The sequence below is a fragment of the Poecilia reticulata genome, unplaced genomic scaffold, assembly GCF_000633615.1.
Source record: "Poecilia reticulata strain Guanapo unplaced genomic scaffold, Guppy_female_1.0+MT scaffold_249, whole genome shotgun sequence".
Lineage (NCBI taxonomy): Eukaryota > Metazoa > Chordata > Actinopteri > Cyprinodontiformes > Poeciliidae > Poecilia > Poecilia reticulata.
The window spans coordinates 161,527-176,797 of NW_007615034.1; the positions used below are offsets into that span (position 1 = coordinate 161,527).

The 15,271-nt window shown below is 49.9% G+C and overlaps 2 protein-coding genes across 7 annotated transcripts in view; both read right to left on the minus strand.

The window, feature by feature from the left end:
- Positions 1-758: 758 nt before the first annotated feature.
- Positions 759-5,213, minus strand: dnajc5b (DnaJ (Hsp40) homolog, subfamily C, member 5 beta). Of its 2 annotated transcripts, XM_008402663.2 has the most exons (5): positions 5,070-5,213; positions 3,889-4,008; positions 3,544-3,757; positions 3,294-3,468; positions 759-1,807 (listed from the first exon to the last, which is right to left on the minus strand). In XM_008402663.2, the coding sequence occupies exons 2-5, from the start codon at positions 3,993-3,995 to the stop codon at positions 1,710-1,712; spliced, it is 594 nt and encodes a 197-aa protein (XP_008400885.1). In that variant the 5' UTR covers positions 3,996-4,008; positions 5,070-5,213; the 3' UTR covers positions 759-1,709. The 2 variants fall into 2 exon arrangements, with proteins under 2 accessions (XP_008400885.1, XP_017158837.1); XM_017303348.1 differs by lacking the exon at positions 5,070-5,213 and having other exon boundaries at positions 3,889-4,697.
- A 588-nt stretch (positions 5,214-5,801) lies between these two features.
- The window catches only part of slc4a2a (solute carrier family 4 member 2a), a 14,423-nt gene continuing 4,953 nt past the window's right edge, over positions 5,802-15,271 (minus strand). For all 5 annotated transcript variants that reach the window (XM_008402664.2, XM_008402666.2, XM_017303336.1 and 2 more), the window contains 12 exons: positions 14,451-14,635; positions 14,161-14,380; positions 12,095-12,298; positions 11,875-12,023; positions 10,912-11,106; positions 10,629-10,838; positions 10,110-10,199; positions 9,868-10,034; positions 6,635-6,888; positions 6,391-6,560; positions 6,141-6,314; positions 5,802-6,043 (listed from right to left, as the gene is read on the minus strand). In XM_008402664.2, coding sequence (XP_008400886.1) covers positions 5,963-6,043; positions 6,141-6,314; positions 6,391-6,560; positions 6,635-6,888; positions 9,868-10,034; positions 10,110-10,199; positions 10,629-10,838; positions 10,912-11,106; positions 11,875-12,023; positions 12,095-12,298; positions 14,161-14,380; positions 14,451-14,635 — 2,099 coding nt within the window. In that variant the 3' untranslated portion in view covers positions 5,802-5,962. The remainder of the gene's footprint in view (positions 6,044-6,140; positions 6,315-6,390; positions 6,561-6,634; positions 6,889-9,867; positions 10,035-10,109; positions 10,200-10,628; positions 10,839-10,911; positions 11,107-11,874; positions 12,024-12,094; positions 12,299-14,160; positions 14,381-14,450; positions 14,636-15,271) is intronic.

Here is a 15,271-nt window from a genome sequence, read left to right on the forward strand (position 1 = left end):
GCAGGTCCTCTGATTGGCTGAGAGCAGCAGGTCCTCTGATTGGCTGAGAGCAGCAGGTCCTCTGATTGGCTGAGAGCAGCAGGTATATAAATATGTATTGATATTACTAATGTATTAAATGATGAACGGCTGTGTGTTTGTAATCTGCTCATCATTCATTAATATCAGAATATTCCATTCCTATTCTATTGTTATAGCCACTAAGCATATTTAAATATGCTGAACTATGTATTAAAAACATACTTAAATAATACAATTGTTTATAAATGTAGCTTTGATAGATGATTGAATATGGTTTCCAGTAACAAAAAAGCGTTATGATCGATTAAATGCGCTGATACGTCAATGTGCTGCTAGACACATAACGCTGAGTGGAGTGGTGGACCGCTCCAAGATGGCCGCCCGCTCCAAGATGGCCGCCCTAATCTCGTCAGCGACGATAGGAGAGAGCGGCCATGAGGGTCTATCCTTATGTCAATATTTAGAACCAGTCAAGTTTTCATTCGCTGATCACGGTGGGATCAGAACGCAGAGGAAACAAACCGCAGCAGGAGCCGTGATGAGGGCGTCCATGTTGGCACTTTATGAACAGTAGAAATTTTTATTCATTTTATATGACGCACCAGAAAAGATCATCTCTCTTTTAGTGAAAATCTGTCTGGAAACTAAAACTGCAGCAGCTGAGGCTGAACAGGAACTGAACACCTGAACCCTGAGTCTGCCTATCAGAGGGCAAAGGTCAAACCGTGAGCCACAGATCAGGCGGACACCGAGTCACACATTAGTCCTTTATTAGCATACAAATGGAGGGGCGGAGCTTCCAGCGGGTCACCTGACCTCCGCTGTCTCCACGTCAACACGGGAACAACAACAGAGTTTAAGCTCCTCCTCCAGGTTGACTCTTCATCAAACAGCCAATCAGAGCAGGAGTTTGTTACATTCAGGAAGTCACCAAACCCAACGGAGGCGGGTTCTGCTGCTGCCTCAGGGGTCAGAGGTCGGTGGGGTGGAAGGTGAGAGCTGTGTGTTTGTATTGTCTCAAATTTCTTAAAGCTGCAGTTCGTAACTTTCATAAAATAAATATTTTTTTACATCTTTGTTGAAACTGTGTGACAGTTTATGAGAGATCATCCGAGTGCTAACTTTAAACAACCAATCAGAGCCTGGAGGTGGGACTTAACGCTGTCAATCACTCTTAGTTGTGCCTGCTTCCCCTCCTTGTTCTCTGCTATGCTGCTGCTAGCACAGCTTATCATGAATGCTAGGCTAGTTAGCATAGCAACAGATGACAGCAGATAAACAGTTTCTGAAACAGTGAGTTGTTTCTCCACCATTAGCACATTCAGCAGCTGGTACATGAGCTGATTTGTAGCACTAGGCCCCGCCTCCTGGCTCTGATTGGTTGTTTTTGGTGCATTTCCTCAGATGGCAGTAGCAGCAGATGGAGGTGAATCTGTTCAGATGATCTGCCTCATGGATGGAAGTGATTTCATTAAAGATCCAAACTGAAGCTTTAATCTACAAACGTCTCAAATCTTTTCATTTTCATCAAGTTTTATGTTTCATGTTTGGAACGTCAGACGTTTTGGTGTCTTTGGTGAAGAACGTTTGGGTGTTCCAGTCAGTGGGGTGAGGGGTCAGCGGGGTGAGGGGTCTGCGGGGTGTGGAATCAGCGGGGTGTGGGGTCAGCGGGGTCTCTTCTTGCCCTCTCAGGTGAAGGTGTCTCCATATTTGCGGTGGCCGTCTCCGATCAGCTGCGTCTTCTCACTGGCGCTGCGGGGCTGCTGGACAGTCGGCGTCTCCACATCTGAAAGCAAGCAGAGCAGAAGATAAGTGACCGTTATCAAGCCCAGAGGACTCCAGGGCGATGCCCACTACATCCAGCCACAGCTGCCCTGGGGTCGCCTGGCTGAGGGGCAGCTGCCACCGACTCTCAGCCTCTTCCTCCAGACACTGATCCGTTAGCGTCCCGTCTCATCCAGCGGCCCAGTTTGGAGCATCTGATTGGTTCTGATGTTCAGATGGGATCTCTCATCGCCTCCATTCCTGAACTTGATCTAGGACGTTCTACAGTCCCTGGTACCATCTATGGACTTCCAGCCTCAGTTGGATGGTCTGGGAAGTTGCAGGTAGTTCAGCTGGTAAACTGGTCCAATGAAGCAACCCTCCTTACCGTGCAGCGTTACCATGACAACGCAGAAGCCCAGGCGGTTTTGTTCAGCTGGGTAACATGCAGCGCTGTCGCTGTTGGAGCCACAGAGTCAAAGAACCAGGATCTAGATCAGCCCCCCCTCCCCCCCCAGCCTTTATCCAGGTCCCTCACCAAACGCCCCCCACCAAAGAGGATGCAGGCTACTTTGCACTGACTATTATTTTATCATTAATATTAATATCACAACAGAAACAATTTCTGATTATTGAAATGTAAAGTGCTGTGTTGTTCTATCACCCCGTTTCATACCGAACCACTTACAGCTCCGTGTTAACGCTATAAAATGAACGCTCTCTATCGAGGTATCGCCATGGAGGGATTTCTTTATTTCTCTATTTAAATGATACACAGTGATCGTGATTTTAGTAATTACATGTTTATAACAGTGTTTATTGGTTGTCCTTCCATGGAAGCTGCAGCATCCAGACGGACAATAAAACACTTTAATATAAGTTTCTGCTTTGACATGATCACAGACCTGCCAGAACATATAAATACAAGACAAAGTGAATCACAGCAGCGTCATCAGCTGGTGTAACGCTGACCTGATGCGGTGAAGCTACTAGCAGGAGCGAAGCTGCGCTAAGAAGCTAACAGAAGCTAACAGAAGCTACAAACACTGAATAGAAGAAGAGCTGCCATCTATACAGTTGCAGCCAAGCATGGTTTAATGTTACACAATACAGTTTTACCAAGTTGCTCAAAGTCTAAACTGGTGTTGTTGTGGATTTAAGGTGTAAAGTTTATCTTCGACCAAACGCCCCCCAAAGGCTTCCTAACCCCCCGTTTGTAAAAATGTCCGCCAGCGCCCCCTGCCGTCCTCTGAACGCCCCCTGGGGGGCGCTACCGCCCACGTTGAGAACCGCTATGTTAGAAGAATCTTTCTAATAACCAAAAAGACATCAAGAGTCTGAATATGAAACAAATCACTGACATTATTTTGCTGTTGTAGACAGAAGGAAAAGCAGCAAACCATCATTTTCCTGCAGTTATTGCTGCTTTACGATACACGGTTCACTCTGAGCAGCCGGGCTAAAGTCATCATTGATCTGACTGGAGGAGCCTACAGATGACGTATTACCGTCGTCAGGGTTGTTGCGAATCTCCTCCTCCAGGTCGTCAGGGGAGACGTACACTGGCTCCGCCCCCTCGCCCGCAGCAGAGGGTTTGAGTTTCCCACAGCAGCAGTTGCAGCAGCAGCACAGGCAGCAGCCGCAGTAACATCCGGTCAGGATGCCGCAGAGCAGGAACAGGCCCTGCAGCACAAACACACCGTCACACCAGCCTCACCGGGGGGGGAGGGGCTGGCCGTCCCTCTAAGCTCCGCCCACCTTGGCCCACCAGGTGGACAGCATGAAGTAGGTGTTGACGTTGTCCTCTCCAAACTGCTGCGCCACGTAGAGCCCCAGGGAGCCGTACGAGTCGTAGATGTTCCTCTTGCTGAGGTCGGCCAGCACCGAGTGCGCGTTGTTCAGCTCCTTGAACTTCTCCGCCGCCTCCGGGTTGTCCGGGTTTTTATCCGGGTGGAACCGCAGCGCCAGCTTCCTGACACCACAAACAGGAAGTCAAGGACGGCTCACTTCCTGTTTTCAACTGGGGAGTCCGACTGGAGGACGACCACCAGCACAAACTGATCTGAGGGGCGGGGCTACATATGAGCAGGGGGCGGGGCTTACCTGTAGGACTTCTTGATGTCGTCATGGCTGCAGCCTTTCTCCAGGCCGAGGATCTGGTAGAGAGATTCTCCAGAAGTGGACAGACTGCGCTGCTTCCCGTCTGACATCCTGGTTCATCACCTGGAGGGAAGTGACGTCACACCCTGATGCAGACCCCTGTGACATCACTGCGGCTCCGCCCCGCAGAGACCAGCTGGTGATGTCACACCTTTCCCACTAATTCCAGGAACAACCTGGGACTGTTCCAGTTTTCCCATCAGAGACCACGCCCACATTCTGTCCGCCTCTACTGAGCATGCTCAGTGAGGCTCCCTCCACCCAAATAACTAATTATTTAGGAGAATCAATAACTTTTGACAAGCTGAGCCTGAGTTCAGGAAATGTGGGCGGGGCCAGAGGGGACCAATCAGTAAGCAGCTGATCAGAACCAACTGATGGATTAGTAATTATAGTTAATATTTATTTCCAGCACATTTCCAGGACGATTCTCAGCTGAGAAACTAAATCTGCAGTTTATCCGACAGAACAAACAAAATAAACTATCAGATATTTATCAAGACATTACTCTGCAGATCCAGCAGGGGTCGCTGGCAGCCAATCAGAACAGCCAGATCCACGAGCCAAACAATCTGATTGGATAAAACATCCAGGTATGGGTCTGGGTTCTGATTCTGGTCTGGTTCTGGTTCCGGTTCCAGTCTGGTTCTGGTCCTGGTTTCCCATTGGCTGCTTGCCCACTAGCCCCGCCCCCTGGCTGGTTGGATCGTTTCTATTGGTTCCTTCCAGATTTATGACTTCCTGCTCAGAGAATGGAGGGAACCATCTGAACCGAACCGGACTATGAGCGACCCGCGGGTCACAGCAGAACTTTCCGCTCCCAGCAGTGAGCCCAGCTGGCCCTGATTTCAGCTCTGATGGTTCCTGCAGGTCCAGTCTAACGGGACCGGGTCTGTCAGCAGAACCGGAGCAGAACGACGGAAGTTAGAACTGGGCCTGAAGGTCCAGAAGAAGAAACCAGCATCAGATCCCCATGGCCGATCCAGAACCTGGGAATACCAGCAGAACCAACATGGAGCTGGTCAGGTGAGTCTGAGAACCCAGCAGAACCAGAACCAGAAGCTGCCAGGTGTCTCCAGGTGTCTCCAGGTGTCTCCAGGTGTCTCCAGGTGTCTCCAGGTTACCTGCAGCGTTGCGGCGCTCCTCCTCTGGTGGCGGCGGCGACGTTCTGCTCAGGTGTTCCAGGATCTCTGACGGAACGCATCAAACATTCAGAGCGGCTCAGGTGACGGCCGGCTGCCACGCCTGCTCGGGTTTCGTCAAGAGGGCGTTACCACGGCAACCAGGTGAGGCAGGCCAGACAGTGGCCGGAGGCGGGTCCTGAAACCTGAACATCCTGACAGCTGATTGGCCAGAGGAACCAGAGCCAATCAGATTGTTCCACCACAGCCTGCAGCCAGGGGGGCGGGGCCTGAGCCTGGGAGCTGGCAGCTGATTGGATGAGAAGATCCGAGTCACGAACAGAGACAGGAGCTGACCCGATTGGACCCGGTTCTGAACCCATTTGCTGTTTTCATAAAGTACATGGACCTGGACCTGGTTCTGACCTGAACCGCACCGGGTACTGACCCGAACCGGACCCGGGTTCTGACACAAACCGGACCCGGGTTCTGACAAGAACCGCACCAGGGTTCTGACAAGAACCGCACCAGGTACTGACCCGAACCGGACCCGGGTTCTGACACAAACCGGACCCGGGTACTGACCCGAACCGGACCCGGGTTCTGACCCGAACCGGACCGGTTTCTGACCTGAACCGGACCCGGGTATTGACCCGAACCAGACCCGGGTACTGACCCGAACCGGACCCAGGTTCTAACAAGAACCAGTCCAAACTGGATGATAAGAGGCAGAAATAAAGACAGATGTGTTTATTGAGGAGTTTTTACTGAGAGCAGCAGGTTCTGGTTCTGGTTCTGGTTCTGATCGTTACAGAGAAACATTTTGGTAAAATCACATCAGCATGTTCAAAAGCAGCCGTTGAGACGTGCAAAGGTCCGGTTCCGGTCCGATCAGGTCAGATGGGCATCTGGAGGTGCGAGTACTCGTCCTGCCCCTCCTTCTCCTCTAGGTGGGGCTCTGCATCGTCAGCATCCAGCTGCAGGTCAGAGGTCAGAGGTCAGAGGTCCGGGCTGGACCGAATGCTGCAGTAAGGATGACATCACGGTGACATCACGGTGACATCACTGACTCACACTCAGAAGCTCTCTGGGGCTGAAGAGGCGCGGCAGCAGCAGCATCCTCACAGGGATGGTCAGCAGCAGCATGAAAGGGAAGGCCAGCGCCGCCGCTGTCGCCATGACGACCCACAGCAGGGACAGGCACGTCAGCTGGACCAGCGTGAACAGGTGCATCCGCAGCGTCCTCACCTGGACAGGACGGGACCACAGGTCAGCAGGGACCGGGATCAGGTCAGTAGGGACCGGAACCAGAACCGGGCCTTACCTTGCGGACGTAGTTCTGGTCTGGATGGTACTTGGGCGGCATCAGCAGCAGGATGAGACGCTCCGTCAGCTGGATCCCGTTCAGTGACATCACACCCATGTAGAGGAAGATCCCAAACAGAACCGCCAGGGGGATCTGGCGCAGAACCTCTCCAATAACAATGGACAGACCTGGCAGAGCAGACCCGTTCAGAACCCGGCAGCCTGGAGGTGACCCAGGTGCTGGTACCGAGACGCTGCCTTACCCACTAGAACCGCCACCAAGAACCCAGTCACCCTCTGCTCCTTCACCTCCTGGATGCGCGGCTTGTCTCCGGCGTCCACGGCCTTGCTCATGACGGTCAGGGCGTTGGTATGAGTGACCGAGCGAACCGTGGCGGCGGAGAGCCACGGCAGACCGAACAGGGCCGAGACTCCGCCCACCACCACAATAATTAACAGGTCCAGATGGAACCCGGTTCCTTTCACCAGCATCCTCTCCTTCTTACTGACAATCAGCCTACAAGACAGATGAGACATCCGTCAGCTCACATCGGACCCGGCCAGAACCTGGACCAAAACCACTCCAGAGTCCAGTTCTGCTCAACGTTAAGGATGCATTGTTCACTTCGCTTCAACCCGACTCCAGTCCGTTTGCCTATAAATCCGGTCCAGTTGGTGAGGTGTGAACACTAATCGACCTCTGACCTCTGACCTCTGGTCCTCCAATCCTCGGTCTGGGTTCAGTTTAAATTAACTCTGGTTGAGTTGAAGTAAAGCGGACTGTAAAGCAGGAAGTGGACTACAGTGCAGGGCATTCTGGGTGAATACAACCAAAGCTAACGTGTTAGCTTAGCGCTAGCAGCAGAAATGGCTCCTGGTCTTTAGCCAAAGACTAAAGAGAAATCCTCCAACCGCTAAAATCTGACGCCTCCATCTTGTTTCCAAGAGAGCAAGAAGGAAGTTGCTCTCAGTGTCTTCACAGGTTTTTGTGTCGTTTCCTTCAGTGGTTCTTGGTGCAGCGCCCCCACAGGCCAGGAGGGGAACAGGTTGGTTTGACTCAGAGCAGCTGGAGGGGGAGCAGATGGAATCTATGGGACCATCAGGTGGAAAACAGCCTATGAGTTAATAGAAATGGTAAAAAAAATAAAAAATTGTTGGATCGTTGTTATGTAAACAGGTCCTAAGACCCGAAGTCATATTACCATGACCTAGTCCAAAGGTCAGGCAACAAAGTTCCAGATTCTTGAGTCCAAACCAACAATTAGGACCCTAATTCTAGTCATGAAACCAAGAGAATCAGGACCATGAGTTTAGTCAAACGTCCCTCCTGGACCCAAACTTAGCAGTACTGACCATAAACCTGGTTAAAAGTCAAGAACCACTTTGTCTAGACTAGCGGTTCTCAACGTGGGCGGTACCGCCCCCCAGGGGGCGTTCAGAGGACGGCAGGGGGCGCTGGAGGACATTTTTACAAAAGGGGGGCGCTGGGATGCCTTTGGGGGGCGTTTGGTCGAAGGTAAACTTTACACCTTAAATGCACAACAATACCAGTTTAGACTTTGAGCAACTTGGTAAAACTGTATTGTGTAACATTAAATCATGTTTAGCTGCAACTGTATTGATGGCAGCTCTTCTTCTATTCAGTGTTTGTAGCTTCTGTTAGCTTCTGTTAGCTTCTTGGCGCAGCTCCGTTCTCCTGCTACTGGTAGCTAAAATCACGATACCCTCACTTTGTATCCCTCTGAAAAATGAACCTATTTAAATAAAGAAATAAAGAAATCCCTCCATGGTGATACCACGATAGAGAGCGTTCATTTTATAGCGTTAACACGGAGCTGTAAGTGGTCCGGTATGAAACGGGGGTGATAGAACAACACAGCACTTTTACATGTCAATAGTCAGAAATTGTTTCCGTTGTTTTAAAAGGTTTATGTCAGTCTGCCTTTTCCCCATCGATACGCTTCCCCACCGCCCTGCACCTTAGGGGTTAAAAAAAGATGTTCACATTGCGCAAAACTCTGAAACAGGAGAAACGGGACATGAAACGGAGCGACGAACTAGATGTGAATTATGGCATAAAAACAGAGAATCTGACGCTGAACAGTGAAAAATCAACACATGATGTGAAACATGACGATTAGGCGGCGCAGCAGGTGATGAGTGAAGATTACTGATGGTCAATAAACGATAAAATAAATGTAGCAACAGGAAAGAAACTAAAGTAGACATAGCAATAAACCAAGAGAGGATAAAACTAATCAAAGGAAACTAAATGGAAATGAATGAAGAACAAAATGCAAGAATAAACTAAGAAACTAAAGTAAATACAGAGGAATAAAGTGGTATGGCAAGACCTTTAGAGCAATAATTAATACAGAGACTGTATGGCAAGAATAAACAGACACTATTTCCAGATAAAAGGTAAAATAATATTGTTTTAGTGTCATGGGTTTGTTGAGACCACATCTAGTACTGAGAATAAATATATCTTACAGACCATAACAGTAAAGAACTGATCACTTATTTATGTTTTAATCAGATTTGATATATTTATTTCTTCAATATTATTGTTCATGTCAGTGTTAATGTCATCAGGCTGATGACTCCATGACACTTTGACTCATTAGGATTTGATTAAGAACCAGATTTGTTCTTTGTCATTTCTGTCCAGTAAAACTATTAATCTATAATCAATAGTCAGGTCTATATAAAGATATAATCCATGTTTCTGTCTCATATTTGTATTAAAAGGAACTTTAGTTTTTCCACTGAAAGCTCTGGTTTGAACAATAAATGCCACATGAAGTTTTATGGATGATGCTCTGATGTCCCATTCTCCTGAAGGCAGCACAGAGCTGCACCACCAGAAACCCTGAAGAGAAGAAGAGCTTTGATTAATGTAGTTACAGTTCTATCCATGTTTTAATGCTGCAGCTCAGTCGGTTGCTAATAGATCAGAGTTTAAACTGGCATGTTGAACATCTTTAATCTGGTCATTTAGTGGAAGATTTAACACTAGAAAATGGCAAAGAATAAGAATATATTCTCCACTCTGATTGGCTGCTGCTAGACACCAGTGAAAATAATTTCTATTCTCATGACTTTTTTGTTCACTGGGAAATTATCTTGATGATAAAAACAGAAACGAGCATAAAAATCAAAACATCTACAATAGTGATAGTTATATTAATGATAAAATAATAGTCAGGGCAAAGTAGCCTGCAGATTATTTGGTGGGGGGGGGCTGGATGAAAGCTGGGGGGGGGCTGGGCTGAAACAGGGTGAGAAACACTGATTTAGACAAAGAGTCTAATCAGACCAAGAAGGGTAGGTGAACCATTTCTGGTTCCAGTTTTAGGTTTTAGAAAGAGATCACATGTTAAAAGAATCAGAACTCCTGACTGCCATGATTCCTTATTGGGTTTGTCTGGTTCATCTTCAGCAGGGCCACCTCTGAGGTACTGACTACATCCCTGACAAGCAGGAAGTTCTTTACGCTGTGATCTGTGACTCCATGAAGATGAGGATGAAGACCAGGATGGCTGGCAGGATACTGGCTCCCATCATCCAAACTGGAAACTGGCCATCAGAACCCAACGGAGAAATCAGCCAGCCACGCTTCTCGGGACTGGACACTGAGAATCCGCTGGGAACGTTGAGTTTCTGTAGACCAACAGCAGCAGAGCGGTTCACCGTTGGGGTCAGCAGGATGTGGGATTAAACAAACTGCACCCTCACCTGGGTGTAGGTGTCTTCCACACTGTAGTCCACCAGAACCATGATGAGGATCGCAATGGGGACCCCAAAGTCTCCAATAATTCGACGGATCTGAAACACAAAGAATGTGGTTTTAGATCCGCAGACGCTGGTCGGCTGATGGAGAAGTCCTAAAGTCCTCTCTAGGAGAACCGAGGTCTCTAGACCAGGCTGAGAATCAACACTACTAGACCTCACGGGTCAGTTCTGGTTCTACTGGTCCACACTGGTCTAAGCTTTAGCAAACTGGACTCCTACAGACGGGTCACAGTGAAATTTCCAAGTCTTCAACAATGGACCAGATGTTGAGGAGACACAGACCCAGTCGTCTGGACTGAGCCATCTGTCTCTGGTTGAGGACTTTAACCTTTCACCTCTGAACCCTGATAATCAGATTGTGAGCCTCCAGCAGGTACTTTGGGTCTGGGCTGGCCTCTTCTTCAGACCTGGTCAGGGCTGGGGGTGTACTGGACCCGTCCCTCTGCTCTGGCAGGTACTGACCCGTCCTGGGAAGAAGGAGCTGTTCTTGAACTTCCGCAGGTAGAAGGCGATGGAGTACGTTCCCGCCATGAGGACCAGTGAGAGCAGCGCCGTGTTTGGCTCTCCAGCGGTTCCCCCCGGACTCCCGGCAGTCACCGAGACGTTGCACAGAGACGGAGATCCGCTGTTGTTTCCATGGAAACAGTTCTGGAGCGGGTGCTCCTTAAAGATCTACGAGAGAGCAGAGAAGAAGTGGAACGCTGCGGCATCGCAGCTGGAGTCTTCAGCAGGCTCCTGCACTGACCTTGACCAGCTTGGCGAAGGTCTCGTAGATGAAGATGAGGGAGATGAGAAAGGAGAAGATCTCCTGAGTGAAGCGAGAAACGAACCGAACCAGGACGCTTCCCTCCAAGGCCACCGTGATGAAGACGATCAGCACCAGCCAGAAGCCGATCCAGACCCGGCCCGTCAGGTACTCGATGTCGTTGTCTTTGCAGAACTGCAGAGAAACACAGAGCGGCCCAGTTTCAGGGGGCGTCCAGCCAGCAGAGCAGGAGATGGGAACGATCCCTCACTTAATCTACATGTCGTCCCAGTAACCAAACCCAGTATCAGGCTGGATCTCACTGCTTTGCACACTTCCAATAATCTGCTAAAGTGGAGCTAGTTATTAGCTTAGCGCTTTAACATTTTTGCTAACTTTGAAAACATTTAGTGCATTTAGCTTCTCCTTAGTGATTTTCTCCACATAAGTGCAAATTTACTCCCTGTGTTGTAAACTTGCAGTTGAATAAAGTCTGATGTCTGTGTTTGGTTAGATTTGGTTACCAACTTTTAGGAATTGTTCAAGCAGCTAAACATTTATATTCATGCTTTTATTTTGAAGGGGTTGAGGGCTGCTTACAAAGCAGATATGTTTCGTCTCATTCTTCACCCATGATGCGGTGCAATAGTTTATTCTGTACCCAGAATGCATTGCAGTAGTTCTAAAATAAACATGACAAGCTGCTGCATCCTTGGTGCGCGAAGGAGCGTTACAGTAGATCCTTCCTCCAGCAGCTGTTAGGTTCCCTGCTGCCATTTGCAGTTTTACTGTCAGTTCTTGGTAAACAGTTTGTTTTTTAATGCACAAATACACATGGACATGTTGGACATGATCAGAGTCTGTATTAAAAGTACAGCATCTTATGTTGTATTTCTGTCCTTACTGTACAGTTTGCGGTTTTCTTTCTGATGGATTCCATCACTTCCTGCCAGGAGAGCTCACCGTGTAGAAAGCTTCCTCAAACACCAGCAGAGGTCCAGAGAAGCCAATCACCAGCAGAGGCTGAGCTCCCAGTATGCTGAACACGATGCCTTGCATCGCCGTGGCAACGATCAATTCAGACACCCCGATCAGACCCTCGGTCTTCTCGCCTGGATCACAGGACAGAGGTTAAAGGTCGTCCTGCTGGTTCCCCTCCATCCCTGCGGAGGGTCTCACTCACCAAGCAGTCCGCCGAAGGTGATGGCAGGAGACAAGGCAGCGAAGTAGATGAAGATGATGGCCGCCATGCACTGAGGGTTCAGAGCATCCTGAATGTCACTGAGGTACTGAGGGTACCGCCGGGTCACATCCTGGATCAGACCGCCAAAGAGACGACCCGAACGCCTCAGAGGAGCTTCGGCAGACTTGAAGGGAACCAGAGAGTCTGAGAGAGAAGATCAGCGTGAAGTCAGAGGAGAAAACGCAGCGACCAGCAGCCAGGCCACCGCCAGGCCACCGCCAGGCCACCGCCAGGCCACCGCCAGGCCACCGCCAGGCCACCGCCAGGCTGATGATACACAACACTGACCACATCCTGCTCACATGTCAATCTCTCTAAATTCTCCTTGGTGTGTGTGCATGGTTGTTTGTTCTGTGTGTCTCTGTGTTGCTCTGCGATGGACTGGTGACCTGTCCAGGTGACCTGGCCTCTTGCCCTTTGACCCCTGGAGATACGCACCATCAACTGTCAGAACAAAACTAGAATTAAGTTTGTTGGATGATGGATAGTCTGGTTAGAATTACTTCCTGATCCCTGTGCCTCTCTCTGTCTTCCTCCGCTCATGCTATGCGTTAGCATCATGCTATCCGTTAGCATCATGCTATCCGTTAGCATTCAACCTCCTCAGTATTTAAGCTTCTCTTTCTCAGTTACTGTTTGCCAGATCCTTTTGTTAACTGTGTTCCTTTGCTGATCACCTTATTGCCTGGCTTCCCGTTTATTTTATAACTCAGTCTTCAGGATTTTTTCATGAAGTCTTTAAACCTTTTTCTGCTCTGTCCTTCTGAGGACGAGGACGCCCCGTCTCCGTCTCTGTCCTCCATCTTCCCTGCTCAGCGTCTCTCTGTGTTTCCAGAGTTTCTTTTGAAAAGTTTCCAAAGCTGTAAATTATGGATCTGGTCAGCTGGTCTCTCAACACAACTGATGGAATATTTTCTCCACTGGGAAACGGGAGAGGGGAACCATGTGGGAGAGGGGAACCTCGTGGGAGAGGGGAACCTCGTGGGAGAGGGGAACCACGTGGGAGAGGGGAACCTCGTGGGAGAGCGGAACCTCGTGGGAGAGGGGAACCTCGTGGGAGAGGGGAACCTCGTGGGAGAGGGGAACCTCGTTTCTGCTTATTGGAGTTGGCCGATACCTGGATTATCGGGAATGTGGGAAGACGCCGGTGGCAGTTTAGGCCACATCATGGCTGCCGGGTTGATGGGATCTGCAGGGCGATCAACACTCAGACTGAGACGATACGGGAGCTGAGCCGCAGACGGGTCCGATCCTGGAACAGGACCGAGGCCGGGCAGCGGATCTCGGACTCAGAGTGGATCCGGTGACCTTGGAGAACGATGTTCRCTCGGATCAGATCCTAAATGTGGCTGTTTGGATTTGACCCTGAGAATCTCCAGAGAGACGTTCAGGGCAGTAAACTGATGGCAGCCTGACCTGAACAACTTCCTGCTACCAGAGTCTGGACCCCAGGCTGGTCTTGGCTGCCAGCTGCCCCCCCTGGTTGTTATGGCGACAGGAGGCTGTGCTCTGCTGCCCCCCTCCCTGGATCAGCTGCCCCCCCTGGTTGTCATGGCGACAGGAGGCTGTGCTCTGCTGCCCCCCCTCCCTGGATCAGCTGGTGGTGAACCGGACATCATATTCCTGCTTCAGTCAGGGCTCCTGGTCTGACTGCCGGCTTGTTGTGTTTATCTGTACTGAGGTTTTTCCTTCATCTCAGGGTGAGACAGGCTGAGTTTTCCTCTCCTTACCTGATGTTTCTCTCATTTTACCTACTTCCTCCTGCAGGGCGGCGCCTGTCAGCCCACTACCCCCCCCTGTTGTTGTGTAATGGATGGTTGTAACTGAAACTGCAGTTTCGTCGTGTTTCTAACGATAAGATTCTCCTGATTCTGAAACCGTTTCTGGGCCATCGCCCATCATGGCCCAGTCAGTCTGCTTGTTCCCCTAACCATCATCAATTTGATGGTAAAACAGTAAATCATTTAGTTAACAGCAGAGCCTCTAAGGAGGAGACAGTGAGCCACCTTTGTCCTGCTGAAGGCTGCTTTGTTTCTCCTGCAGCTTGCCGCTCTGCTCTCTCTCTCCGCCCTGCAGCGTCTCTCCTTGGAAGCGAGGAGCCGAGAGCAGAAGCTCCTCCCTGCTGGCGTCAGGCGGGGGCAGAAGCACGCTGCGCTCCAGGAAGCGGTCGACGGCCGTCAGCAGGTCCTGCTGGCTGTCTGCTCGGTACGCCGCCTCATGGAAGCTCTGGAAGAAAACGACCACATGTGGTGGCGCCACCTGGTGGGCGTTTCCAAGAACATGCGCAGGAACGCACCTGGTCTGACATCAGCGTGGAGACGGAACGGCCGATCTGGTGGTACTCCAGGCTGGCAGTAGGAGGGCCCAGCAGGAGGAAGAGGAACCGGACTGGGACGGAGACTTCCAGAACCGAGTCCAACAGAACCGCTTCCTGCAGACGCACAAAGGCCAGGAAGGGCCGGTCCAGGAACCCCACGCTGCCTGCAGTCACAGCACAGGGAGAAATGACCCTTCTAGGGATCTACTGGATCTACAGCAGCAGGAGTGTTTCCTGCTCCGAACACGGCTCCTGCTGCTGGACTCACATTCACACACACAATACTCTAAAAGGTTAAAGGTCATATGAACCCAAGTTGAAGTCCTGATCGGATGAAGTTGATGTAAAAAAACTTCACCTGGATGCTGCCAGGAGGTCAGAGGTCGGGTCCTGGTAAAAGTTCGTCTCTTGATGTAACACTACATTACCCATAATGCATCTGTTTGTTGTGTAATTTCAGGTTAATCTGTGGATCCGGAGCCGCCATCAATCATTCGTTCATCACGTGTGTGAGAGTGTGTGTGTTTTACCATGTTAGTCAGTCGGTCATCCGTCCAGGTGGGAACTGACCCTCTGATGGTCTCTGAAGTATCGTTGTTGTTGTACAGGTGAAATTTTCCATCCACTTTTCTCTAGTTTTTGTTCTGTTCACATTTATTGCATTTAACTGATGATTCATGTGCTGTTATGGTGCCTCTAGGGGCTTTCTGTGGTACTGCATGTCATTTTTACTACTGCATCTATGTGTGTCTGTAGTTTGTCTGTAACACACACACACACACACACACACACACACACAC